Source organism: Martes martes (genome assembly GCF_963455335.1).
Source record: "Martes martes genome assembly, chromosome: 4".
Lineage (NCBI taxonomy): Eukaryota > Metazoa > Chordata > Mammalia > Carnivora > Mustelidae > Martes > Martes martes.
The window spans coordinates 92,663,969-92,689,989 of NC_137891.1; the positions used below are offsets into that span (position 1 = coordinate 92,663,969).

The 26,021-nt window shown below is 44.6% G+C and overlaps 1 protein-coding gene across 1 annotated transcript in view; it reads right to left on the bottom strand.

Moving 5' to 3' along the window:
* Positions 1 to 1,876: 1,876 nt before the first annotated feature.
* The window catches only part of CD101 (CD101 molecule), a gene marked incomplete at its 5' end in the record, with an annotated part of 37,564 nt that continues 13,419 nt past the window's right edge, over positions 1,877 to 26,021 (bottom strand). Inside the window, 6 exons of the mRNA XM_080801662.1 lie at positions 1,877 to 4,302; positions 11,978 to 12,373; positions 15,656 to 16,066; positions 18,463 to 18,867; positions 19,572 to 19,955; positions 23,372 to 23,758. Of these exons, the coding sequence (XP_080657788.1) occupies positions 4,067 to 4,302; positions 11,978 to 12,373; positions 15,656 to 16,066; positions 18,463 to 18,867; positions 19,572 to 19,955; positions 23,372 to 23,758 (2,219 nt within the window). The 3' untranslated portion in view covers positions 1,877 to 4,066. The remainder of the gene's footprint in view (positions 4,303 to 11,977; positions 12,374 to 15,655; positions 16,067 to 18,462; positions 18,868 to 19,571; positions 19,956 to 23,371; positions 23,759 to 26,021) is intronic.

The following is a 26,021-nucleotide window of genomic DNA, read 5'->3' on the forward strand; positions in this document are numbered from 1 at the left end:
GACTTGAAAGCCTAGTTCAAACGACATCTTCTTTGTGAAGTTGTGTCTGATTTCTCAATTGCCACAGCACTCTACTGCATTAGGGGTAAAAATTAATAGCCAACAGAAGTCCCAGCTGAGCCTGCAGGGAATGCAAACTTCCCCGGGCCAGTCTGATGAGTGGGCGGACTCCCCAGAAGTACAATTTGCATGACTCAGCAGCAGGGGAGACAGGAGGCCTGGGAGGAAGATGTACTAACAGGTTCCCAGGAGCTGAGGCGGGGGGGGGGGGGGGGGGGGGGGGGGGATGGAAAACAGCGTGATGTCTCTCTCTCCCAAACTGGGCCCAGACTGGCTGGGGTCTGGACCCTGTGGAGCAAGGAGGTACTGGGCAAAAGCTACAGGACCTGTTTTTACAATCTTTGGAGAGATGGGGGCACAAGCAATTTTGGATTCGTTTGCAATCCAGAGTGCGACATGAGGACAGAGTGAGAGGTGCTTTTCCTTGCTTACCATGGAACACCGTCCAGCTTTGATACCTTGTACACTACAGCATCCTAGCCGCAGTGGGAGCCCAGAGATCTGAACAGAGCGGCAGGAAACCATGCGGGAGTGGACTTGTTTGTGAGCTCATATGAATTCCCAGAATGCTATGGAATCCCCAGAAATACTTGAAGAACGCCTTACAGATGGCCAACAACCTGTGTAAGTAGCTTGGGGGCAAAAGTCTATAGAATTTGATTATCTTTGATTTAATTGCTTTTATGTGCACAGACAGGTGAGGCCTGAAAAAAACTTGGTTATGCCCATATGCACTTATGACTTGAAATGTTTTAAAACTTATCGCCATGTAAGTGTCTGATTCTATGCTCCACCACCATGCAAGGTGGATATTATCATCACCAGATGTTCACCATCGCTGTGACTTTGAGCATAGTGTCTACTGTGGGAAGACTCTAGGATTGGGTACAAGTAGACCTACATCAGGGCTCTTTCTCTTCTACGCATGGCTGGATGATCCTGGATCAACCCAGACACTCTAAGCATCCCTGTCTCTCCTGTAGGACATGGTAACAGTCCCGTTTGCATAGGGGTGCCCTGAAACTCTGAGACGATGAACAGCTTTTGTGCAACTGTAAGAATGTATTATGGCCTTGACTTTCTACCATTGTATCCATATTCTGCCATACATCAGCTGTTTCCTATACATTATCCATAGACTAAAAAGAATGAAAACAGCCTACATATGCCTTATACTTGTCCACGTCATCTTGTCCTGCACAGAGCTGGAGGGCCTCCAGGGTGATGAGTTTTCCATCTCTAGGAGGAGTGTAGCAGAGGATTCGAACTTCACAACAGCTTGGACCAGACACCAATCTGGAGAGCCTCAGATTATTCTTCAGTTAACGGTATATAACAGATACCCGTACAATAGGCCAAGGGTCCCAGGAACACAGTGCATGGTTAAGACAGAACATTAGCCACTAAAACAGGGCAGGGTTGGAAAACTTTTTCTGCAAAGGGCCAGAAAGTAAACATTTTAGGCATAGAGTCTCTATGGCAACTACTCACCTCTCCAGTTTTATGATGACAGCAGCCTGGGGTAATATGCAGGCAAACGGGAGGGGCTGTCTTCCAGCAGCTCCTATTTTACAAAACGGGTGGTAGGCAGCTCAGCCTGCCCGCCATAGGTAGCCAACTCCCGAGATGGGTTTGTTCTGTTGCCGAGGAGGACTGAAAACCCAAGACGCTGAAAGGAAAACCAGGTGCTTACATAGAATGGAAAAGTTGAAATCAGTGAATAAAAGTCAAGTTCTCCACTGAGTATTAGAGAGTAAAATGGAACAAGTACATCATTGGAAAGAAAAGAGGTTTTGCATAAAACGTCTACTGATTTGGGTGAACACAAATTTTATTCAGTTTGGAAAAGAGAAAAGACGACTTTGGGGTTTAGTTGCCTAAAAATTCATGATGGGCCAAAGAGTACAGTGTGGCTTCTTAGAACACGTAGCATGCTGTTTGAAGGCACAGGATCTGGAAGAGACAAGATGATGATCCCAGGGGACTAGAGCTGTGTCCGGCTGCATCCCCACTGGATCCCTTACACCTGTCCCAGGCTGGGTACAAGGAGGTGCTCCCTGGGGAATAAGCGGTCCCAAGCTTGGCTCTGGGTGGCGCAGTTGGACATCTGCATGTCTGCTCTGTGCCTTTTCTGGGCTGGATCCAAAGGTGAACAAACACCTGGTGAGCTCTGAGCCGAAAGGCGGGACCCAGGTGAGCAGAGAGGGAAGGAGTCAGGGGCGAGAGGACCCCAGGCAGAGGGCAGCACTAGAATCCGTTCTCATTATCTGATGGGGTTCGATTCTGCTCCCTTTTCCTTCAAAATCCCAATTAAAATACAGGTTTTGGGGGGGAGGCAGGGGTCTTCACACTTTCTAAGAAGTCTTACCTTTAGCTTTGTTTTCTGAAGAATATGCCACCCCCCCCCCTTTGAGAAAAGAGACAAATGCATTGACACATTTAAGGCAACACTTAGGATATTTTAAATGAGCCTCTAAAGGGAGATGAGCAGAAGGGACATAGAGGTCTACACTGGGAGTTCTCATAGCCTCCGATGCCCCCCTCGCAAAGGAACTAATTATGTTTGGAGAAGACATGTGTGCTTGATAAAATAATTAAAAATAAATTGCTCTCCTTGGAAATGCAAATTAGCGAGTGTTAAAGCAACCCTGTTGGTCATATAGATAATAAATAGATGCGTTTTCTAAGTCTGTTAGGCCGCACTGATTGATTTCCAATTCTGACTCCAACAGACCCAGAGCACCCAGTGGAAACCATTGTTGTATCCTGGGGGCTGATGTTGAAAACCTTAAGCCAGGACACTCCCGAACCACACCCCACCCTACCCCCGACTATTCCTGGCTGAGAATAGGGGACCCTGAGGAACCAGACTTGACCCACTGCTTCCCCTGAGCTCCTAGACGCTGGCTGGGAGAGGACAGGGCAGGGGCACTGTTCCTTCTCCTCCCCCAATAACTACCACAATGCCCTGAGCTACTACTAATGCTGTCTGGTCACAGAAAATAAGGCCTTGGCTCAGAGCCAGGACCCAGATGGATCTTTTGGCGTGGGCAGGAAGGGGAGGTATGAGGCCTTGGGGGCTGATCAGACAACTATTACTAAAAAAAAAAAAAAAGTTTTCCCTTAGCAATGACCTAATGCTAATAGAAGAAAGAAAGAGAGAGAGAGAGAGAAAGAGAGAGAGAAAGGAAGGAAGGAAGGAAGGAAGGGAAAAGAAGAGAAGAGAAAAGAAAAGAAAGAGGAAGGGGGAGGGAGAGGAAGGAAAGGAGGAAGGAAGAAAGAAGGATAGGATAGGATAGGAAAGGAAGGGAAGAAAATAGAAACTCAGACTACAAAATGCTTTACAGCTTCATGGAAGGACCAATATTGATTAGGGACCCTCTACAAAGAGCTTGTTCTTGCAAAGCATTCATAGATGGGATGAGGGAACGATGGGCATTCTGCTTTGAGGGAAGTCACACTCACCTTGCAAGACAGATGGGATATGATTGAAGGGCACATCCCTAATACCCTTTTGCCTTGCTGACATCAGGGCCCTTCCTACACCTGTTATCTGGGAGCAAAGGATGCCCAAGGGCCAGCGTGACTGGACCATTCGGAGTGCTCTCCCGGGAATCAGTGACATAAGGGAGGGAAAAGTAGAGGGTATTCTCACTCTGGCTTTGCTGTAGGATCTCACCGAATACCCAAGAGGCTGTGTGAGGGAGGTTCTCTCCTTACAGACAGGGACCCTGAACCTCTGTGAGGTACGGCCAGTGAAAATCAGGGTAAATCGTCTAGCTCCTGGGAGGATACAAGGGGTAGATGAGGGCAACACGCAAAGAAACACTTCGTGGTGTGGATCCCACAAACACGCTCAATAAACATTCCCTAATGATTCCTAGGTAACTTGCCCAAGGCCATGGGCGCCAAGAAGGACCCAGTCCGGATTCATTCACATTCACAAGTGGCTCAGTTCAATTCCAAAGCCCGCACTTTTCCTGCGGCTGATGGAAGCTCTCGGGATTCAATGGTCTTCCTCTTCCTCTTCCCTCTGGGTTATTGTCAAGTCTCCAGTCCCTTTCAAGTCCACCCAAAGGGACTTTTCTTTCTGTGCTTTTAGACTCATTGCCGACAACTTCCTGGCCTTGTGGCAGTAGCAGAAGAGAGAAATCAGCAGAAGAATCAACAGAATGCAGGGGAAGGCCAACAGGAAATAGAGTAAAGACGTCGATGAGCAGATCCTGGAAGGAAGTGCGGGATCTGCAATGAAAAGGAGAACGACCAAGAAGGTAATCAGTCTCCAACTTCCCTGCAACAATCAACCATAAACACCTGGGGGATTTATTGTTACAGGCAAATACAGGCAAAAACCTCGGGCTCCTCAAATCACAGGTGGGCAGAAAGAGGGAAGCAGTGGGGAGAAGAGAAGTCCGGAATGGTGCTTTTCCAGCCTCGCTGCCTTCACCCAGCAAGTTCCAACCGCTGGGGTTCCAATGACCTACTTAAAACCAACAGCCGCGAAGAAAAGCAAAACAAAAAAGAAAACCTCTCCTTTAGTCTTCTATCCTCAGAAAAGAGATCTATAATTCAGCCCTCGTTCTCAACTCTGTTGCTGGTCCTGAATTTTTAACTGAGTTATTCCCACTGCTGCTTCTTCCGTGCGCGCGCACTCTCACACTGTCTTGTCTTCACAAGACAGCACCCACAGTGAGCAGCTCCCTCCCTTCTCGACCCTCCAGATGGGTCTCCCCTGGGGCACCCTCCTTTAGGCTCCTTTCCTGTGTGGCTCTCATGATCACCTCCCTCCGGCACACACACTCTGTACCCGAATCCTCTGGGTCCTTCTGACCCAGCTCATATGACCCTCTTCCTCCCCAGGGTCATCCTTCCTGCCTCAGGCATGGTCTTCCAGGATCCTCTTCTGGCATACCCCTTGATGTAGACCTCTTTTGTTCCCCCTTAACCATCTCCTTGGTTTCATCACCGTTACTTGAGTCTGCCTGATAGTGTCATTTGTTCCCGTGTCCCCTGCAGTGTCCCACACACGTGCATGACAGCTTTCGCTGATCTGAACTGAATGGGACTGACTGCAACCACAGGGGCAAAGGATACTATATAAAGGCAGCCCGAAGCACATGACTGTCAGGCAGCTGCAGCCCGTGGGGAAGCCCAGAAACACACAGAGCACGCACGCGCCTCCCCAGAGTGATTCCCGGCCACGTGCCCAGGGAAGCAGAGGGACAGGACTGCGGACATTCCCAGATTCCAGGAAGCAGCTCCCGGAGTTCCTAGTCCAAGGATGGGGTTTACAGACTCTCCATGCAAAAAGACACAGGCTCAGAGACACCAGCTGCTAGATATAGTCTTCCATCTACATGTATTTACGACAGGATATTTGAAATCCGGGCTCTTCCGGAAAATCGGATGCTAATAGTAGTTGTGCTTTTATTGGAAAATTGTAATGACTATAAACACTTTGTTCCTCAAAGGTGAAGTTACAGGATTCAAGGGATTATAGATTCTTAGAGATGTAAACAGCTTTAGAGGTCATTTCCACCAACCTCTGCTGCAAGAAAATCCCTGTTTCCCGCATCGCTGATGCATCTTGCACCAAGAAGAACATCTCTTTGGTGGAAGTCAAAAAAGAATCTAAACATTTGTCTGACTCCTGCACTGTGAGCTCCTGAAGGACGGGGCCTACGTCTGATGCATCTTTTTACCTTGTCCAGCACTTGGTCCGTGGGTCATCAATGGGAACTGATGAATGAATTAATTGCATGAGTACATTGCACCCACAGGAACGCAGGGGTGGCAGCCATCATGTTGCACAGAGTAAAGATCATCACTGAACATTAGACTGGCTGCGGCGCTCGGGACTCACAGGTTGCTGCGGGGGTTTGTGGCCTGGATTTTCTCTGGTCTCATTTATACTCTCCAGCCTAATTTTGGTTTTCCTTTTTGAAAGGGTGGGCAATGATAAAGCTGGGCTTTTAACTCCTTAACATCCCATCTCTCTATAGCCTACCTGACCCCTCTCTCCAAGGCCCTGCTTGACTATAATAATTCTCCCAGCTCTTTTTTTTTTTTTTAAGATTTTCATTTATTTATTGAGAGAGAGGCAGTGAGAGAGAGCATGAGCGAGGAGAAGGTCAGAGGGAGAAGCAGACTCCCCGCGGAGCTGGGAGCCCGATGCGGGACTCGATCCCGGGACTCCGGGATCATGACCTGAGCTGAAGGCAGTCATCCAACCAACTGAGCCACCCAGGTGTCCCTAATTCTCCCAGCTCTTACGTGAATGTATTTGAAGGCACTGGGATAAGGAGGAGTTATAGATAGAGATGCTGAAAGAGAATGGAGCTGCAGGGAACAGTGGGTAGGAGTATGGGGTTTGACACTTCACACTACTCAAACACAGGGTAGGGACTGACTGCCATCCCCAAAAGACCTGGGTTCACATTCTAGCTCTTCAACTTACTGATATTGACATTAGACAAATTACTTATCCTCAACAGTGATTAGTTTCCTCATCGATCCAATGGGGATAATAATTTCTAGAGTTGTGATGAGATAATGCATAATAAGGTATTTAACAGAGTGCCCAGCACACTTGTTGAGTCAGCAAGAAATAAATGTTAGTTAGAAGGCTAGTGAGGATGTTAGGATGTTAGGAAAAATCATGGGCAACCTCTCTCAAGAGATGGGACAGAAAACAGGGCTGGACCAACTGAGTCCTCACACGAGTCACCCACCTGGCCATGTTCTCCCACAGGCCAAGACTCTCCCTTAAATCTCTGGTCCCTCTGTCTCCACGACTGGGTGACAGTCCACTGAGAGTCTAATGACTACTTAGTAGGAGACTCTGACTTTTCCCAGTCATGGGTGGCAGAGAACTGGAAGGTGAGAGTCTACCTTGGTCTCACCGTTGTTAGACGATGGTATGATCATGAGGAGATGGGGCTGGCATACAGAAGGGGGAAAGAAATCTGGTACTTGGTTTTTTCCTGCCACTGAGACTCTAACCTTCAGCATGAAGGGACTGCCAGAGGACTTGACTGTCTTAATGGGGAGGAGTCCACTCTGTTTGGAGCAATCTGCCATCAAAGGATGGTAAAGTGAGCTTTCACAGTGCTGAATTGGCCAACAGCTAGCGACTGTCAGCTCCAGTGCTTCTAAATTACCTCTCCTGGGAGGGCAGGGTTTGCTCTGGATCCCACGATCACCATTTTGAACCATCTGCCTCTCAACCCTACTGGGATTAGAATTAGTGACATTCCAAACCGTTAAGGTTTGGCATTTTGAATCAATCCAAGTAAGTGCCCAATGCTCAAAGTACAAGGTCTGCAAGGCAGGGCCAAAAATGTAATGAGACTACTTCATCACCAGCTCTAGTTTATAACTATCTTCCATCCACAGCAAAACACGCCACGAGGAGCACTCCTTTTTGCTAGCGCCTCAGAAATACGTAGTTCAGCAGAAGAAAGATACAGGATAACGATGGGGGCTACCAACTCCTCCCCCACCTCCCACCAAGATTTTGGCAACTATCTATGCCAAGTGTAGCCATGTGAGAGAGTTGGCTCCTGCCCAACAATAAAAGTAGGGTTAGGGAACCTGATACAAGTGCATCCCGGAACCAGTGGTGCCTGACAGCATCCTGTTTCCTTTGAAGATTCACTTGCTCCTTCTTTCATCAAGCATTTGTGAAGTACTACATGCCAGACATTGTTGGAGGCATTGGGGTAGCATGGGTAAATTCTATGGTCATTCCAGAAACTTCAGTGTGGTAGGGGCACATATCTCCTTTGAAGGTTCACTTTCTAAGTATATCCTTACCCAAATAGAAGTTGGGGAATAAGAACAAACACCATATAATTACAACTAACCCAGTCCCCAGGAAGCCTTATAGTCTTGCCTGTTAATTAATCCCAGAAAATTCTCTAGAATAAGACATTTATGTCTGGGCTCTGAGGGTGACATAAAAAGATGAAGATACCTCCAGCCCCTACCTTGGCATGGTCATAGATAAGAAAGTAAGATGGAGAAGAAGATGCGAGGTCCATTCCCCCAGGGAAATTCCTCTTAATTTTTTCTGTCTTCATTTGAGCCACATGCCCCACAGTTTCATTAGGTGGTCCTAAACTACCCAACCTGAAATTGCCACATAGAGGTGGTGGAAAACCACCAGAGAAGTGAGAATTGCTAACATGTTAGATCTGACCTGGACTTTATTAACACATAAGGAGGTCCTTACAAGGAGTGCGATTACACTGTGATTCGGTAAGTCCTTGAGCATCTCTACTCGCCAGGCACTGTGCTGTGCTAGGAATGAGACACTCAGTCTTTGCCTTCTCAGAATGTACAGTCTGACGGTGTGGATGGTTGTTAGCCAGGTGTGATAACTAAGAGAACAAGGCAAGTCACAGATCATGGCGGTTATACTCGGAGGTAGAGGATTCATGGATGTTGAGCAGAGAAAGATGACATGAGAGAACATTCCAGATAGGAGGTGGTCTGTGTTGATGCAAGGTGTTGGACTGTTGGTCTACTCTTTTCTGATCTTTCCTTTTGTCCTTGCCACTGCCTCTTTCCCCTCCAGAATGTAAAGTTTCTCAAGCCCCTACCACCTCCAAACCAACACAGAACAACGTAAAAGTTCATTGACACCTCTCGCCACTTGTTATTTCCTCTCTTGTCCTTTACATCAAAGTTCTTGAAAGTGTAATCTGTGTCTGCTGTGTCCACTTTCTCACTGCAGTCTGAATTTTCTCATTACTTGTCTATAATGGCCCTATAGTGTGAAATCCAAAGGATATATCCCCATTCTTATCTTCATTGACTTCTCTGAAATAGTTGAGTCTGTTGGCTTTCCCTTCCTTCTTGATACCCTCTCTGTTTTTGGTTTCTACGGTACCACTCCTACCTCTTGGCTACTCCTTTCATTCCCCTTCACAGGCTCCTCTTCTGCACTGCTCAACAGTGATAGATCTCAGGAGTCCCTCATGGGACACCATTATTGGCTATAAGTTGATGCCTTCTAATCTACAACTCTGGCAAAGATCTCACTCGGAAGTCCCCATGTCTATTGGGTAGAACTCTTTGGATCATTTACACGTACTCCAAACTCAATTCTGGCCCAGTTTATTAAAAATTGAACTAATTCCCCCTTCAGACCTTTCTCCTATACCCAGCCATGCTAGAAATTTGATATTTATCCTTGGTTCTCCCCTTCTGCTCATGCACCCTCCACATATATCTAATCAGTGTCTAATTCCTGAAGGTGACGCATCCCAACACTGAAGGCCTGCCCTTCTCTCAACCCTTGTGTGTACTGCCTTAATTTAGGCCTTCATCTTATCTCACCTGGGTTCCTACGATCAATTTCAAATGGTTCTCCCTTCTCTGTGTCTGCCTCCCTTCCAGTTCATCTTTAACACAGCTCCAAATGGGAGCTTTCTAAAATGCAAATCTCATGCTGTCCCTCCCCTGCCTGAACTTGTTTGCTGATACTCTATAACATTCATGAATAAGTTCACCCTCCCCTTTGATATCCATACCCTCTCCATCTCACTAACTTCGTCTCTGTCCCTTGTGCAACAGCTTTTAATAACCTCTTGCATAGTCTTTCCTTTTCCTAAAATATCTTCTCTTCCTTTTCCTAGGCTGTATACCCCGAGGAACTTCTTGGATCTCCTCCCCACACAGCCCTTTATCCCAGCCTTGCCTCTGTTCCTTCATCCCGAGGCTGCTTCTTTGATGACCACTATCATTTTGGACTTCATGTCCCCCATCCGAATCTGAGCTCTTTGGGAAAAGACTCTGTAATACACATTTTTGTGTTTTCAGATCCTCACATGGTTACTGATTGAACAACTTAAAATATTTTGTCACATATATGGATATATCCATACATATATATGTACGGGGATGTGTGTGTGTGTGTGTGTGTGTGTGTGTGTGTGTGTAGCATGTTTGGTGGCATAAGGGGATAGAGAGATAACATTTCTTGAGCACTTACAATATTCTAGGGACCATGTTACTTTATACACATTTGTATTATGATCCTCACTTCATGAGTAAGCTGAGGTTCACAGAGGTTAAATAACCAGGGTATGAGTTCGTAGGTAGGTGGCAGGGCTATGAGCTGAGCCTAGGCTTGTCTGATTCCAAACCCCGGGATTTTTCATACCCCCTCCTCCACTGCCTCCGCAACTCCGCAACTCCCAGAAAGGACCAGCCAGGTAGAGGAAGCGAGATCCTGTAATTGAGGCTTGACTTGGGAACCCTTACATGTGGTTATAAAAAACCCTCAGCTGATTGTGGCACAGGCTTTCAAGCTTCTTCAACTGTAAGGAATACAAAGACCACCTAATTTTTAACATTTTCTTTCCAGAGTTCATCTTTTTTTTAAAACCTTTCACCTGATTTATAAGGATTCCACAAAGATTAACAGTATATATACATGTGCTGTGAAGGATCCCATCTGTCTCAGAGGAGATGTGCTTTTTAGTTGCAGAATAGGTATGTTTTATACTTGTTATCTATTTATGCTGCTACCAAAACCCGTTGATGCTATAGGGTCTGCGGATTCCGGTGAGAAAACAGGTATGGAATGTGCTCAGGGTTGTGGGACTTCCCATAATTGTTAGACTAGAAGAAAAGCCGAGAGGAAGAAAAATTCTCTCTGGACACTTGGGAGAAAAGTTCTGCTGAAGAATGGTCAGGGGAAAGGATGATGGAGCCCCAGGGAACAAATCAGGTAATTGGCTTCCTCTCCAGAAGCTTGGCCAGGGCTGGGTTCCAACTAACCCTACTTCAAAGAAGTTGACACCTTTCCGGGAAGCACCTTTTCTCCATGTTAAGGAGCGTCACCAAAGCTAGCTGGTGTTTTAGGAATGTTACCTTTTGTTGATCCTTCTTACCCTTCTTGGTGTGAGACACTGAGACCACATCTCTACGTCTCCAGTGTCCCTTTCCCAGTGTAAGTTCAGCTAATGGCTCGCCTCTCAGCCTCACCTTAAACCCTGCCAGAAAGGAGCGGCTCAGAGATGAGCTTGGCTACATCAGCCAGTGTAGTGATCACCAGGGAAGATTTACGGGTCTGGCTGGCAAAACTGTTGCTTTTGTGAACAAATGCTTCGTGAATGTCTATTACATGCTCGGCACCAGGTTGGCTGGAAGGTTGCTCTCCTCTCTTTCACAACCACCTATTCCACATCCCACCTGAAGCTGTGCACTGAGTAGGATGGTCTTCCTACATAGAGAATGGCCATGCTGTGGCCAAGGTCTTTCGGGAGCTACCCTCCTTGTTGACCCTGTAAACGAGTTCTATGGGGCACACTTCCTCCTTCGATGCCTTGCAAGCTGTCATTAGGAGACACATATCAAACGACTATCATTATCAAAATCCTACTAATCTGTTGAACATATAGAGTGATAAGAAGCTTGGCACTTATTCATTGAGAAAGATTTCATTTTGTTTTTGAGGTGGGGAGCATTTACATGTAGTTGACTTGGGTTCAACCCAGTGAAACCTCAAGTCACTATACCCCTACCCCTCACTCTGACTCCCACTGCAGATCTGAGCCTTCTGAGAGTGAAGAATCAGCCAAGGGGTAAGGATGTCTACTGTGAACATTATTTTGTTCTTTAAAGGGATACGAAGTTGATGGGTTTTTTGTTTGTTTGTTTGTTTGTTTGTTTGTTTGGGAGGGTAAGGGGGAAGTGGGCCAGATGCCCCTGACATTTAAATGTCAATGCCAAAAACTCTTGTAGACCTTGTCGGTCCAAATGTCGGTCCATTGAGAGAAATGGCAGAGTCACTTTCTTTAGGGAATCCATAAATTGTTTTCAGCAAAATATAACTGAGAGGGAAAGCATAAGAGAGGAGACAAAGATTCTCCTGACCACAGACCAGGGCAGATTAGCCCCTTGTTACCTGAAGGCAGCACTGTGAGCACCATATGTTGTGACTCATCTGAGGCTTGCTTGACCCACTTGCTTGGGTTGCCATGCAGCTGCCACTCGGTCACTCTGCACCAGTAGAGCCCAGCATCCTCCATCTCTACCCAATGAAGCTGCAGGACAAAGTCTGTAGAGGATGAACGGTAACAGAGCAGAGGCCTCCCGAGCTCCTCTTCGCCATACTCCAGCAAGCCATCATGCTGCAGGTGCACCAGCATTTTCGTTCCAGAATTTTCCCTGTTCCGGTACCACATCACAGAGAACAGGGAAGCTGAGCTGCCAGGACTCTCCAGGCTGCAGCGGATGGCCACCTGGCCGTGCTCGGTAGCATTCTCTGTCCTGTACTCTTTGGACACACGTGCTTTACTTCCTAGGAAATAAAATGGAAATGCGTTCGAGAAGAATCCAGATTTTTAGTTTGGATACTGCGTCTGAAAAATCTAGTTCTCACTGAGGAGATGCTGTCTTAAAATCCTTAGATATCAGGTCTTTCAACCGTAACATGTTTTTCCTTGACCCCTGTTCTTCTTCCACATTTGCTAGAACATTCTGTGCTATGACTCAAACCAGCCATTTTCCTTCTTCAGCCTTATCTCTTGTCTGCTGAAAACCTGCCCCGGAAACCACCTAGCTTCAGTGGGTGTTCTGCCCTGCTGCTTTTACCCCTCCCTGATCAACTCTTTCTTCTACTTCCCAGAGGGATCCTTCAAAACTTCTAGCCATCCTCTTGAGCTGTGTATTGCACCAGTGCCCCTCGTTCTTAGCAGATTACCCTCCTCCCATACGCCCACATATCATCTCAGTTCTAGAGGCAAGGAAAGAGGAGGCTATCAGAGAGAATGAACATGTTTATACAAGTGTTAGACTACCATCCAAGGAGACACTAAATTACTGGATTAGACTAAGCTGTTTTTTTTTTTATGTTCAATTAGCCAACATATCATTAGTTTTTGACATAGTGTCCAACGATTCACCAGTTGACTAAGTTTTAAACAGATTTTGACATTTACTTTTTAAAAAGTTCCCCTCCTAACCAGCAGGTGAGAACTTCGAAGGCCAGAGTAATCACAAACAAAATATAGAAATTATAGTACACACTAAATTTTTGACTCTACTACAAACATATTTATTAAACTGTCTTTAAAAGAATGACTCCAGGGGCACCTGGGAGGCTCAGTGGGTTAGGCCTCTGCCCTTGGCTCAGGTCATGATCTCAGGGTCCTGGGATTGAGCCCCACATTGGGCTCTCTGCTCAGCAGGGAACCTGCTTCCCCCCCTCTCTGCCTGCCTCTCTGCCTACTTGTGATCTCTCTCTCTCTGTCAAATAAATGAATAAAATCTTAAAAAAAAAAAAAAAAAGAACGACTTCAGGGCACCTGGGTGGCTTAGTCAATTAAGCATCTGCCTTTGGCTCAGGTCATGATCCTGGGGTCCTGGGATCGAGTTCCCCATCGGGCTCCCTACTCAGCGGGAAGTCTGCTTGTCTCTCTTCCTCTGCCCCTCCCTCTGCCCATGCTCTCTCTCTTTCAAATAAATAAATAAATATATATATATATATATATAAATCTTTTAAAAAATAAAATAAATAAAAGAATAACTTTATCTGATCCTGGGTTTGTTGCTGTTATTGTTACCATCTTTACTCTCTCCTTCCCTTCATGGCAAAGTATGTGATATATTAGTTTATATGATACTGTCTCTGCTTCCTCATCTCTAATTCCTCCCTACTGGACTACAATCAGTCTTCCAGTCACGCTCTGGCCAAGATCCTCAGTATGGACCCAATTTCCCAGCTCAAGACACTTTCATTTTGTTGTCCTCTCTGTGTGTTTTATCACTGAAGTCCATTTTCTTCTTAAGTCCTCTCCTCTTTTGATTTCAGAGAAAATGTCTCTCCTACAATTCTGACCACTCCTTCCCAGTATCTTTCCCTGGGGCCTCTTCCTTAACTCACACCCCACACCAGGGTGCACAGCTGGCCACCCCCACCCACAGAATTTGACACCCTCAGAATTTGAAAAGAACTCGGATTTGTTGCATACATTCTCAAATCGAGCGATGTCACATGAGAAAGATTATACGTATTTCTTGATATACTAAAAGATCAGACAACACTGAGCCCACATTTATGGATGGGAAGTGTTTGCTAGCTTGAGCTAAGGAGTGGCTGCCTCCCTAAAAGGGTGTGCATACACTGTCGAGATCTGGCTTGGGCAAATGGGAGAAAGGGCTGCCAGCCACACAGATGGAGAGTGTAAAAGTATGCACGGGTCTCGTGGGATGGCAAGGATGATAATGCAATTTGGGACCTGCTGAGTGTAAGGGTCTCAAGGGCATCCAAGTAGAAATGTACAATAGCCAGTTGGGCAGAAAGACTTGGAGCTAAACATCAAGACTGAGAGCAATTTCATCGAAGGTGGTAGTTGAAACCAAGGCAGAGTTGAAGAAGTTCTGAAGCAAGCAGAGAATAAGAAGACAAAGGGGCCCAGGATCTGTCCCTGAGGAACACCCACATTTAGCAGGGAGAAGAAGGGCCTGAAGAACATGGAGAAGAGGAAGCTGAGCAGCAGGAAGAGATCCCAACGCTAAGCTACTGTCTTGCTCTGCTGCCCCCAACGGATTGTAAGCTCCTTAAGGCAAGAGCTGTACCTTATTTCTCTTTGTATCTCTAATTGTCTAATGCGGAGCAATGTTCATTATAATCTTATTTTTGGATGTTACATTGAAAATAAAATCTTAAGCACCACTTATTTGCATTGTGCTGTTGGATCTCAGCCAGTTCCCAAACCTTTGCTATGACATTCATTTAATTTTAATCAACATTGGAGGTGACCTAACTAACACCAAGTGATCTAATGAACCCTGCCTACATTTAGACTGCAGCACTCCTAGATCAATGCAAATGGACGGAACTTCTATTACATCTTTAAGGATCTCCTGAGGAAGAGGAGACTCCCTCAGTAAGCCATTCCAACAGTTAACTACTCTTATTCGCCTTATGTTTAGGCAGCCAAATGTTGAAAAGCAATTTCTCCACACATCCCTATAGAGTTGTACAGTTTCTGTTCACAGTGGGAGAAATATGCTTCGTATTACTCTTCCTTTGCCAAATTACAGTAGAGCCCCACTGGAATGACACAGCTTGTTATTACAGAGATCTAGAGATACGACACTTTAGGTAGCTCCAGAGACCAGGCTTCCAGGCTGATAAGCAAAACAAAGGGATCTAGTCCCCATCCAAGCACCTTGAAGCCACAGACTGATTCACCTTAAGTGACACCTGCTTCCTCTGCTGGGCTACCAGGTCCTGCATTCATTGTGTAGGTAGACACTCTTCCTATGACCCTGGGTCATATTTCTACCTTCACATAACCACTCTAGAGAAAAGTTGCCCAAGAGAAGATGGAAATCCTATGGAAAGACTTGTGAGGGCGCTTGGGTGGCTCAGTTGGTTGAGCGACTGCCTTTGGCTCAGGTCATGATCCCGGACTTCCAGGATCGAGTCCCACATCGGGCTCCCGGCTCCTTGGGGAGTCTGCTTCTCCCTCTGACCTTCTCCTCTCTCATGCTCTCTACTCATTCTCTCTCAAATAAATAAATAAAATATTAAAAAAAAAAGAAAGACATGTGAGAATACACTTGCAAGGTTTACCTGTGGGCCTGAGTTTCAATTCTGTCAGACCCGACTTCTTTTCTCCAAGCTTGTGCCAAGTGCCATTTGTAGACAAGAGCCATTCCTCCACAGTGCAGTGGTACTTGCCCTGATCGCTGTCTTCCACGTTCAAAATATGTAGCTGAAACAAGTCTTGGGAAACTTTCTCGGGGTAGAATTTTTGTTTTCTCCTTGGGGTGTGAAATTCATCCCCATATTTTACAACATTGGTTTGGTCCATTTGCAGGATCCTCAGCCAGATTGCGTTAGTGGAACTGGGAAAGAAGTACCAAATGACGGCTAACTGAAGGTCTCCAGTGGACTGGGACAAGATGCTACATTCTATGTTGGTGTTGGAGTTGATGAGGAGCTCTCGGACTTGACTGCTTGAGTTCACTTGCAGCTTGCTCTCTAAATTAAAAGAATGGTGACAGTAACTTTTGTTACCTCACTAGAAAATAGAATTTTAAGGTAGAAGGGACATTAGAGGTCAACTAAGGCAATGCATCCGACATTCATTGGATGTAGGCATTCCCTCCTGAGCCGTCCCACTAACTGCCCACAAAGCCTCTGGATAGCTCACCAAGTGACAAAGCAGCTCGTTCCATCTTTGGACATCACTGCCACTAGAGAATTCTTTCTGATGTCAACTTGGATTTTACCACTCTGTACCTTCCAGTCACTGGTCCTGGTTCTACCCTTAGCCGGCAGAGTAGAATAGGGAACATGGGGCAGGATGGAGTGTCATACAGAAAACCAATCTCTTCCACATGGTAATGCCTCACTATCAAAGCCTAGACATTTTCTCTTCTGTTGCATTTTATAAAGCAGTGAGAGAAAGTGACCCTATTAATGCTTTGTGTACTCACTCTCCAGAATACTCCTGGATTCACAATTTGCTGACATGTCCTTGTTTGTATCTGCCTTCAAACATGGGTAAACAAGAGGAAGTCGTAGGTGGACTATTAAAATTGTATGTCTCTTTGAAGCCAGTCAACTGTGGGAATCTCATAACCTGCTTTCTCTCAACCTGCTTTCCAAACCTTATTCTAACTTCTTGCTGTTATCGCTAATTCTACTTTTGTAATGGCTTCTTGAAGTTGCCAGTAGGTCTCTTTCCTCACAGGTATGCAGAAATGGCTGTCAGAGCCTAGGGCAGGACTATCTAACTCAAATACGGCAGTGGGGAGAGGCTTCCTGGAGCGGAGATCTCCAGGCTAAGTCTTAAGAGTTAATAGGAATTTGTCTGGTGGAGAAAAGGTTAAAGAGTTCACACAAAACCCATGCCTTGAACAAAGACTAAAAGTGAGGGATAACATAGAGTATTTGAAAGCCTGCAAGTAGTTCAGTGTGGCTGGAGCTCAAATTCAAGATGGAAAGTAGAAGATGATGTTGGAAAGTCATAATGTAAAGACATAAATGTGCCAGGTTATAAAGGATCTTGCAAGCTGTGCTATGGGAGTTTGGATAAGGTGGATATGGAGGTGTTGTGGTTTCTCACCTGGGCCACTGGTGGATTGTGTAGACATGGAGAACAGTGCAGGAGGAGTAGCTTTGGAAGAATAAAAATAGTGCATTTATGTTTGGACTTACTGAGTGTAGATATGCCTCAGAGCTAATTGCATAAAGAGTCTGGGGATCAAGAGGAGCCTTTCAGGATAATGGATTTGAGAGTCGTCAGTATATAGGTTGAACCAGGCGGAGGAATAAGCCCACTTCAGGAGACTGTATAGAATGAGAAGAAAACAAGCTAAAGCTACAACACAAAGGAATGGATCTGTGAAGGAGGAGAACTCTGCAAAAGAGAATGAGAAGAAAGAGAGTGTTAGGAAAGAAACCAAGAAAATCTTGTGTCATGAGGCCAAGGAAAAAGAAAGTTTCAAGAAGAAGGGATTGGGTTGACAATTTTAAATACCACGGGAAGGACAAAGCAATTAAAGCATGAGTTAATCAACAAGGAGATTGTTAAATGTCGCTCAGCAGCAGAGAGAATAATGGTTGCCACCATGTCTGACCATCCTCTTCGTACATCAGGCACTGTCCTGGGCACATTACATATGTCACCACCTTTACAGTGCACAGCAGCAATTTAGGGATGAAGTACCTAGACTAGGACAGACTGAGTGACTTGCCCAACGCTAAGCCACTCACTGGTGCCTGTCAAGTGGCAATGACTTCAAAGGCTCTTGAACACAATGTCTTTAGAGAACAGAAGTCATAAAAGAAGATACGTTGACCCAGCGGGACTTTGCCCAGGTTTTGTCTTACTTTTTTACCTCTGCTCTTTCACCAGCTGATGAGCTAAATTCTATCTGACTATTATTAGATATTCTCTCTTTACATTAACATGTTAAATCAAGAGGATAAATGTATTCTAATGGAATTGACATTATCCTTACCAGTAGGGGAGACATTGCAAACATTTAATGATTAGTAAGGCATGGGCAGTGACCAATCCAAAGAGTGCCTCCCTCCCCACCAGAGCTGATCCAAGAAGCCCCCTGTTGTGCCACATGATACCTTTCACTTGCTGGGTAGTGGGGACTTACGGAAAGAGGGGGATGGGGCCTGGAGCAACAGTAACTAGTAGTCCATGTGGAGGTATGTCAATGTTTTAACAGCCAGTATGGCTGTCCCATGTGTACTAACGTCATGTTAGCCTGGATATCGGTTTTATTCAGTGCTAACTTATACAGTCAAAACATGGGGGGAAAGGTAGTTTATGTTTTAATTCTATAACTTGCCCCAAATAAGAGAAATGTGTTTGTTTGTTTTTAAAGCAAGGATTAATTTCCAGTGGTGTTTACCTGGTAAAGCGATGGCGATCATCAGTGAGTGAGAGATGGCAGAAGCCCTTGCGGGGCCACTTGTGCATAGGGAATTTCTGACATAAACTTCTACTTTACACTGATAAACTCCTGCTTCTTCCTCAGTGGCATCGTGGATTAGGAGTTGAGAATGAAACGAGGACTGGAGAACTTTTGTCTTCTTTTGGAACTGAGATAGGTTTTCCCCCCACTCAATAGTGCCATTATGGGTGATTCGAACAAGTAGATGAAAGACTTGAGATCTTGCTGGCTGGAACAGCCACGTCACAGTGAGTGGCACCCTGAGGTTGGCGTAGTCAGCCTCCACTACGCAGGACAAGCCAAAGGTCTTGGCTAATTCCACTTTGGGCTGACGGCTCATCAGCTTAACCCGTAAACTCGACTCTGTGGGCAGAAACACATGGGAAACACCAATGACAATATGTTTATCAAATCAAAGTTCTCCTACCTACCACCTCTTCATATGGAACCATGCATTCATACATGGGTACCCCAAATATTTGGGGCTAAAAGTTGACTCACAGTACAGTCTGTCCTGAATTCTGACCTCAATTTTCCAAAGTTGATCCTCTTCTGAGAGCGTTCCCAGCAGGAACAACAAACAGGCAGTGTTTCTCCAGCCTGCCGCTTAGACAGCTGCTACTGAGTGGGTGGAGTGCTCTCCCCTCCCCACCCCTACCCCTGGGTGGCGGGCCTCCTCTGATTTCCACTCATGGGCTCAGCGTCTCTCTGGCTCACAGGCTTGAAGAGACTCTGTAAGCCCAGAGCTGCAGCTATAGAAGCCTGGATGTACAAAGCTCACGTCCACAGGCACAGGTCCTCTATACGTCCACTCTAGCTCACAGGCTTTTGTGTTTAGCTCTGACCAACAACCGACAAGTGGCACCCTCCACATGATCCTTATAAAGAGGAGTAAATTTTAGAGACTGCTGGACAGACATGGCAGCCACAGACTATGCTCTGTGTCCTGGGGTGCACGTGCCACAAGGAGGGGTTTCGGGACGATGCATAAATTCCACTGCATCCCACCATCAAGAAAGGTACTGCTGATATATTTAAGTTTAGAACAGGATTTCTTCGACACTTACCCAGAGACTTGACAGTGACTGCCAACTTCTGAGTCCAGCTCCGACCTCTGGCGTGGTTCCGGGTGCCCTCAGACACTCGGCACTCGTACACACCGCTATCTGTGGTGCTGGTGGGGCTGATCTCCAGCTGGAAGGTGGCCCAGTCCATTTTCTCCAGTCTCGTGGGGCCCCGGTTGTTGAGTTGCTTGTAGGAGGTCCCCAGCTGCATGGCACCATCTTGTTGCATACTGGCCACCAACTCCGGCTGCTCCTGGCCTTGTGGGAGGTGCCACCATTCCACGGACAGGAGACTCACAGCCCCATCTGCCTTGCAGAGAAGCGTTAATGCCTCTCCTTCCCACATGGCTTCCTGCTTATTCTTGGTGGATAAGACTACGTTTCTTGCTGTGGGTTACAGATTTGAGAGGAGAAAGAAGTATTTCAAGTAAATGAAAATTTTACTAAAACAGTGAAATCTCTTTAATTAGGCCTCAACTGGTTTGTGACAAATCAGATCGGGCTGTTGACTGTTCTTACCACCCCCAGAAAAGAGATTTGCTAACCACTTAACTAGTGGCAATAAGACAGCAGAAAGAATATCAGGAGCACTTATTTACACTTAAACAATTTATAATTTGCCTTTATTTTTAGTGCTTTGTTTAATCAGCCCTTCATTAAGAACATCTAGTTGGGAAAACATCTGGTAATATTTTGTTAGATTAATTAGGGTGGGTGTACGAGCCTAGAAGTAACGAAGCTGTGTTTATTTAAATTTTTAGTTTTTTAGAATTTTATATTTCATAGATCAAAATGACATTGCTCTCCCTACTTATTTTCCCCCTAATTAGTATGTGTTGTGAACAGGAAAGGAGTATTGGTAATTAGATTTCTTTTCAAAAACTACCATTAGGGGTGCCCGGCTGGCTCAGTCCATAAAGCATGGGATTTTTGATTCCAGGGTCATGAGTTCAAGCCCCACGCTGGTTGTAGAGTTTATTTAGACAACAACAACAACAAACAAAATACCGCCATTAAAAACAATTACTAGAAAAGAAAAAACAATTACTTGGGGGAAAATACACAGATAGATATATTTCCCTTCTTCAAATCACATATTCTCATACATACGCTATTCGTTGAAGGGAGATCCTTCTTTTATCTGAACTGTAATATTAAATTACAAAATACAAATGGTTCCCAGATGGGAAACTCAAAATGTGTAGAAATGCAAACATTCATTCAACAGATACTTCCCGTACAAGGCTTTGTCCTGGGTGCTTTGTGGGCAAAGCAAAGACACCTCAGTAGCTCACGCATCTCAGGTTTAAGGCCAAGGTCCTGGGAGTCAGAATTTATCTTGGGCATCACAGTTGTCCTCCCTGACCCTTGATTTTCTTTCCTGTATATACAAACGTAATAGTAGCACCTACCTTATCGCATTGCTGGGACGACTAAAAGTGGTACACACCCAAGGGCTTAGCCTGGCTGGCAAGGGAAAGTACCCAGTAAAGGGGAGCTATTAGCATTGAGAGGCACTTAGTGAAAGTGAGGTAGTTCAAAGCCAAAAGAGAGAAAACAAAATAGAATTGGGATGAGAAATCTCAATAGGATCTAAATGAATTTGTAAATTGTTCTTCCCTGCTGGGGAAGGAGCTGGGTCTTCTCCGGCTCTATGTATACACGTAGATAAGTTACAAAGGCGGAATGAAGCCTGATGTCCACAAGTACATCCAATACATGTATTTAGTATTTTATTATCTAATAATACAATTAAATAATTAAATGATAATTATTTAATAATTATTAGTTAAATAACATTTAATATTCTATATCTATATCTTTATCTGTATCTGTGTCTATATATGCAAACCTACTTCCAGATTTTGGGTAGTGAAGGCAGGATTATACTTAAAGTTCTTTTCAAGTTAAAAATAGACTCAAACTGAAGTTTAGAAAATAAAGAGGAAATTATTACTCATAATCTCACTACTTGAATGTAACCATTATGGTTAGTTTCAACTAACATCCATTTTTTTTTTAAAGAAAAAAAATGAGGTCTCCTTAGTTCTTTACAGTCATTACTGCCTCTTGGTAAGAAGTAATAATCTTATCAAGTACGTGTAAGTTACACATTCACAGTGGTAGTGAGTACCCCCTTCTGTTTAAAATATTCATAAAATATGAGTTTCATGATAAAACTGCTCAGACTTTGGTTTGACTTTCAAAACCGAATGCTCAACAGAATCCTTAATAAATTTGCTAATAACTTTTTCTGTTTCCACATACCAGGCCCAGTTTGGACTCCAGCCTACACAAAGAACTATATTTAGCTTTGGAAGACCATCCTACGGACAGACTTATGATCTGAGGACCACAAAGCACACCTTCAGGTCCCTCCGGCACAGATTCCCATATGCCAAATTTAAGAAAGGTTTACAGATATGTTTTAGCAGAGACTGAGATGAATGAAGCAGAGATTAAGCTTCATGTAAATATGTAAACCCGCCCACACAGTTATTCCTGAATCCTAGAAAGTCAGACCAAATGTTTAGTGTGAAAACTAACACCAACACACTTCCTGGCGTGCCATCCTAGGCCAAGGCTTGTGCATCTTCGTTGCTCGCAAATGGGGCGACAGAGAAGAGCATGAAAGGGAAATTGATCTATCTTTGGAGATGCCACCAATGAGCAAGTGAAAACGAGAGTATCTTTATTTTTAGTTGGCTTTTGTTCTGTGCTCTTGGGCAGTGGATCCTTCTAGGTTTTGAATATAACACCCAGCCCAGAGCATCCTAACATATGTTGTAGATTTGTCTGTTTTCTCTGCACACAAAAAACACTGAGTGTTCACCACATTGAAGGTTGTCCAACCTTCATAAACTTGAAACAAGAGCTGAGTGGCCTTCCACGTTCATGCCTATAGTAGCTACGTGGACCTGTTTGGACAGGCACCTCACAATACAGCAAAACGCAGGGAATTGAGTCTGCCCGCTATCATTTACCTCTTCATTTCTTATTCTGAGTCAGGCTTTGATGCAGAATTAAGACGTACTCTCATTCCCTGTATCAGGTTAAGAGAACAGAGGATGGACAAAAGACATCTGAAAGATGTTTGCAGGGCGGGGGGCACAATGCAGGTGTTTCATCCACAGGAAGGAGGCAAAGTGTCATTCTTTCCTCTCACCATACTCGCATCACACAGACAACAAAGAGAAGACGGGGGTTTCATTAACGCTGGTGTTTTCCACGTGGAGAAAAACACAATGTACATAAATGAGGACTGATGGCAAATACAATCAAAGAATCTAAGACAGCAAGAGGGGACTTCAGGGCAAACTAAATGTATGTCATTATTTTATATTTAAGGAAGCTGAGATTTAAAGAAGTTAAGCCTTGGGTCTGTGGTCACAGCCTGTTTAACGGTCCGGGAATAAGACCTAGGTCTTCAGCCAATTTGGTGGCTTCTCTTTTTAAAAAATTTTTTTTAAAGATTTTATTTATTTATTTGATAGACAGAGATCACAAGTAGACAGAGAGGCAGGCAGAGAGAGGAAGGGAAGCAGTCTCCCTGCTGAGCAGAGAGCCCGATGCGGGGCTAGATGCCAGGACCCTGGGATCATGACCTGAGCCGAAGGCAGAGGCTTTAAGCCACTGAGCCACCCAGGCGCCCCTTGGTGGCTTCTCTTAACTCCACCTCAGAGTGATGGGACTGACACCGGACTCTCCAGGGGTATGTCTGCTGTGTCCAGGGAGGCAGCCTGGCCTCACAAAGGACGGAAGCAGAGAGCAGTCCAGGCATGTCTGGCTCTGACTTCACGTACCTGCTGGCTTCCTCAGTTGCACGCGGCTGTCTGGGGACTGCTTGCTCTGAAGCACCTGCCAGGAGCCCATCGGAGCTCTCGCCACCTCTGCCACGGCACAGCTGTAGGTGCCTTCATCCTCGGGGTCCACGGAGAAGATCTTGAGAGAGAAAGCTTTGGGGCTTAACTTTGAAACCCAAAGCTGTCCTTGACTTGCTCTCTCTCTGTAGTCTCCCTTCAGGTCCAGAACACCCTCAGCGTCCATGCGGGCCATCTCATTACCATTGAAGAACCAAATGCCCTGAAGCCATGGGTCCCGGCCACCACCTACGACCAGGCAGACCAGTTCTAAGGAATTCCCTGCAGTCCATGTGCTCTCAGCTGAAATGTTGACGTGAAAATCTCTCACTAGGAAACAAAAGCAAAGCAGGTGTTTAGAGAAGCCTCGGCATCTGTCCTTTCGGGACCACAGAGAGATAATACTCCCTGTAAGGGTAGTGTGGGGATTGCATTTCATGTGGGAGTTGAGCTCTGAGGAGGAGGTCAGCCAAAGCAATGCCTAGAATCAAAAATGTCCTTGCCTATTCCTTCAGTCTTTCAGGAAGAGCAGCGCACGTAGCTTTTCTGATTGCAATCCTATTAAGCAAGATGTATGCATAGAAGTATAAGGAGTAGGGTATCTTTTTTGAATAAAAAAATATAAAATATTTTATAATAAGTTGAACTGCTGTAAACTGTGACTGCTTTGCTCTCTTTTTTGGGGAGCTAAGACTATCCAGTGGAATTTTCCTAAGTTAAAGCACACGTGACGTGACGTATGACAAATCCACAGTTAACATAACACCTAACGATGAAAAGCTGAAAGTCTTTCCTCTAAGATCAGGAAAAGACATGGACATCCACTCTCACCGCTTCTATCAGACATAGTACTGGAAGCCCTAGCCAGAGCAGTTAGTCAGGAAAAAATAAATAAAGGGCATTCAAGTCAGAAAAATGAAGTAAAATCATCTGTTTGCAGATGATGTGATCTTATATATAGAAATCCCAAAAGGCTCCACCAAAAAACTGTTAAAACTAATGATTTCAGTAAAGTTGCATTATACAAAATCAACATACAAAAAAAAATCAGTTGCATTTCTATGCACTAGCGACACAGTATTGGAAAAAGACATTGAGAAAACAATTTCTGCAGATGGCCAATAAACACAATGAAAAGATACTCAACATCACTCATCATCAGGGAAATGCAGATCGAAACCATAATGAGACATCATCTCACACCTGTCAGAATGGCTATTCTCAAAAAAGACAAGAAATACCAAGTATTGGAGAGGATGTGGCAATAAGGGAAAGCTTTTATATTGCCAATAAGAATGTAAATTGGTTCAGCCAATATTGAAAAGAGTAGAGAGATTTCTCAGAAAGTTAAAAATAGGGGGCCTGAGTGGCTCAGTAGGTTAATGGCCAGCTCTTGGTTTTGACTCAGGTCTGATCTCAGGCTCTGTGCTCAGCACTGAGTCTGCTTGTCTCTCTCCCTCCCCCTCTGCTCCTGTCCATGAGCTCTCTCTCCTTGCCTCTCTCCTAAATAAATAAATAAAATCTCAAAAAAAAAAAATTAAAAATACAATTACCGTATGATCCAGCTATCCCTCTTCTGGATATTTATTCAAAGAACATAAAAACACCAAAAAGATATATGCACCCCTATATTTATTGCAGCATTATTTATATTAGCCAAGATATGGAAGCAGCCCAAGTATCCATCAATGGATAAATGGATAAAGAAAATGTAGTATATATACACACACAAAGAATACTATTTAGCCATAAAGAAGGAGATCTTGCCATTTGCAATAACATGGATGGACCATGAGGATATTATTCTAAGTGAAATAAAGACAGAGAAAGACAAATACCACATAATTTCACTTATATGTGGACTCTAAAAACCAAAACAAATGAACAAACAAAACAAAAATAAACTCTCTATAGAGACAGAGAACAGATTTGTGGTTCCCAGAGGGGAAGGAGGTTGGGGAGTGGGCAAAATGGGTAAAGGGGCTCAACTATGTGGTAATGGATTGTAACTAGACTTACAGTGGTAATCACATGGAGTGTATACAAGTATTGGATTAGTGTTGCACACCTGAAACTTATATACTGTCATATACCAATTTTATCTCATTTAAAAAAAATCTCACTTGCAATAACGTCAAAAAGAAGAAAATACTTAGGAATAAATTTAACCAAGGAGGTAAAGACATGTGCTCTGAAAACTGTAAAATACTGATGAAAGAAATTAAAGATACAAGTAAATGGAAAGATATCCTGTGTTCCTGGGTTGGGAGAATTAATAATACGTGTTAGTGAGGATGTGGAGAAATGGGTGTGGAGGACATGCTCTGTTTTCGGGGAGGTAACGTTATAGAAATGGCGTGGAGGTTCCTCAAAAACTAAAAATAGAACTACCGTATAATCCAGCCATCCCTCTTCTGGGTATATAGCCAAAGGAAATGAAGTCAGGATCTCAAAGAGACATCTGCATTGCCATGTTTATTATTTGTGATAGCAAAGATATGGAAACAACCTAAGTGTCCACTGATGGATAGATGAATGAAGATAATATAGTAAATATATACACACTGAACTATTATTCAGCCACGAGAGAAAA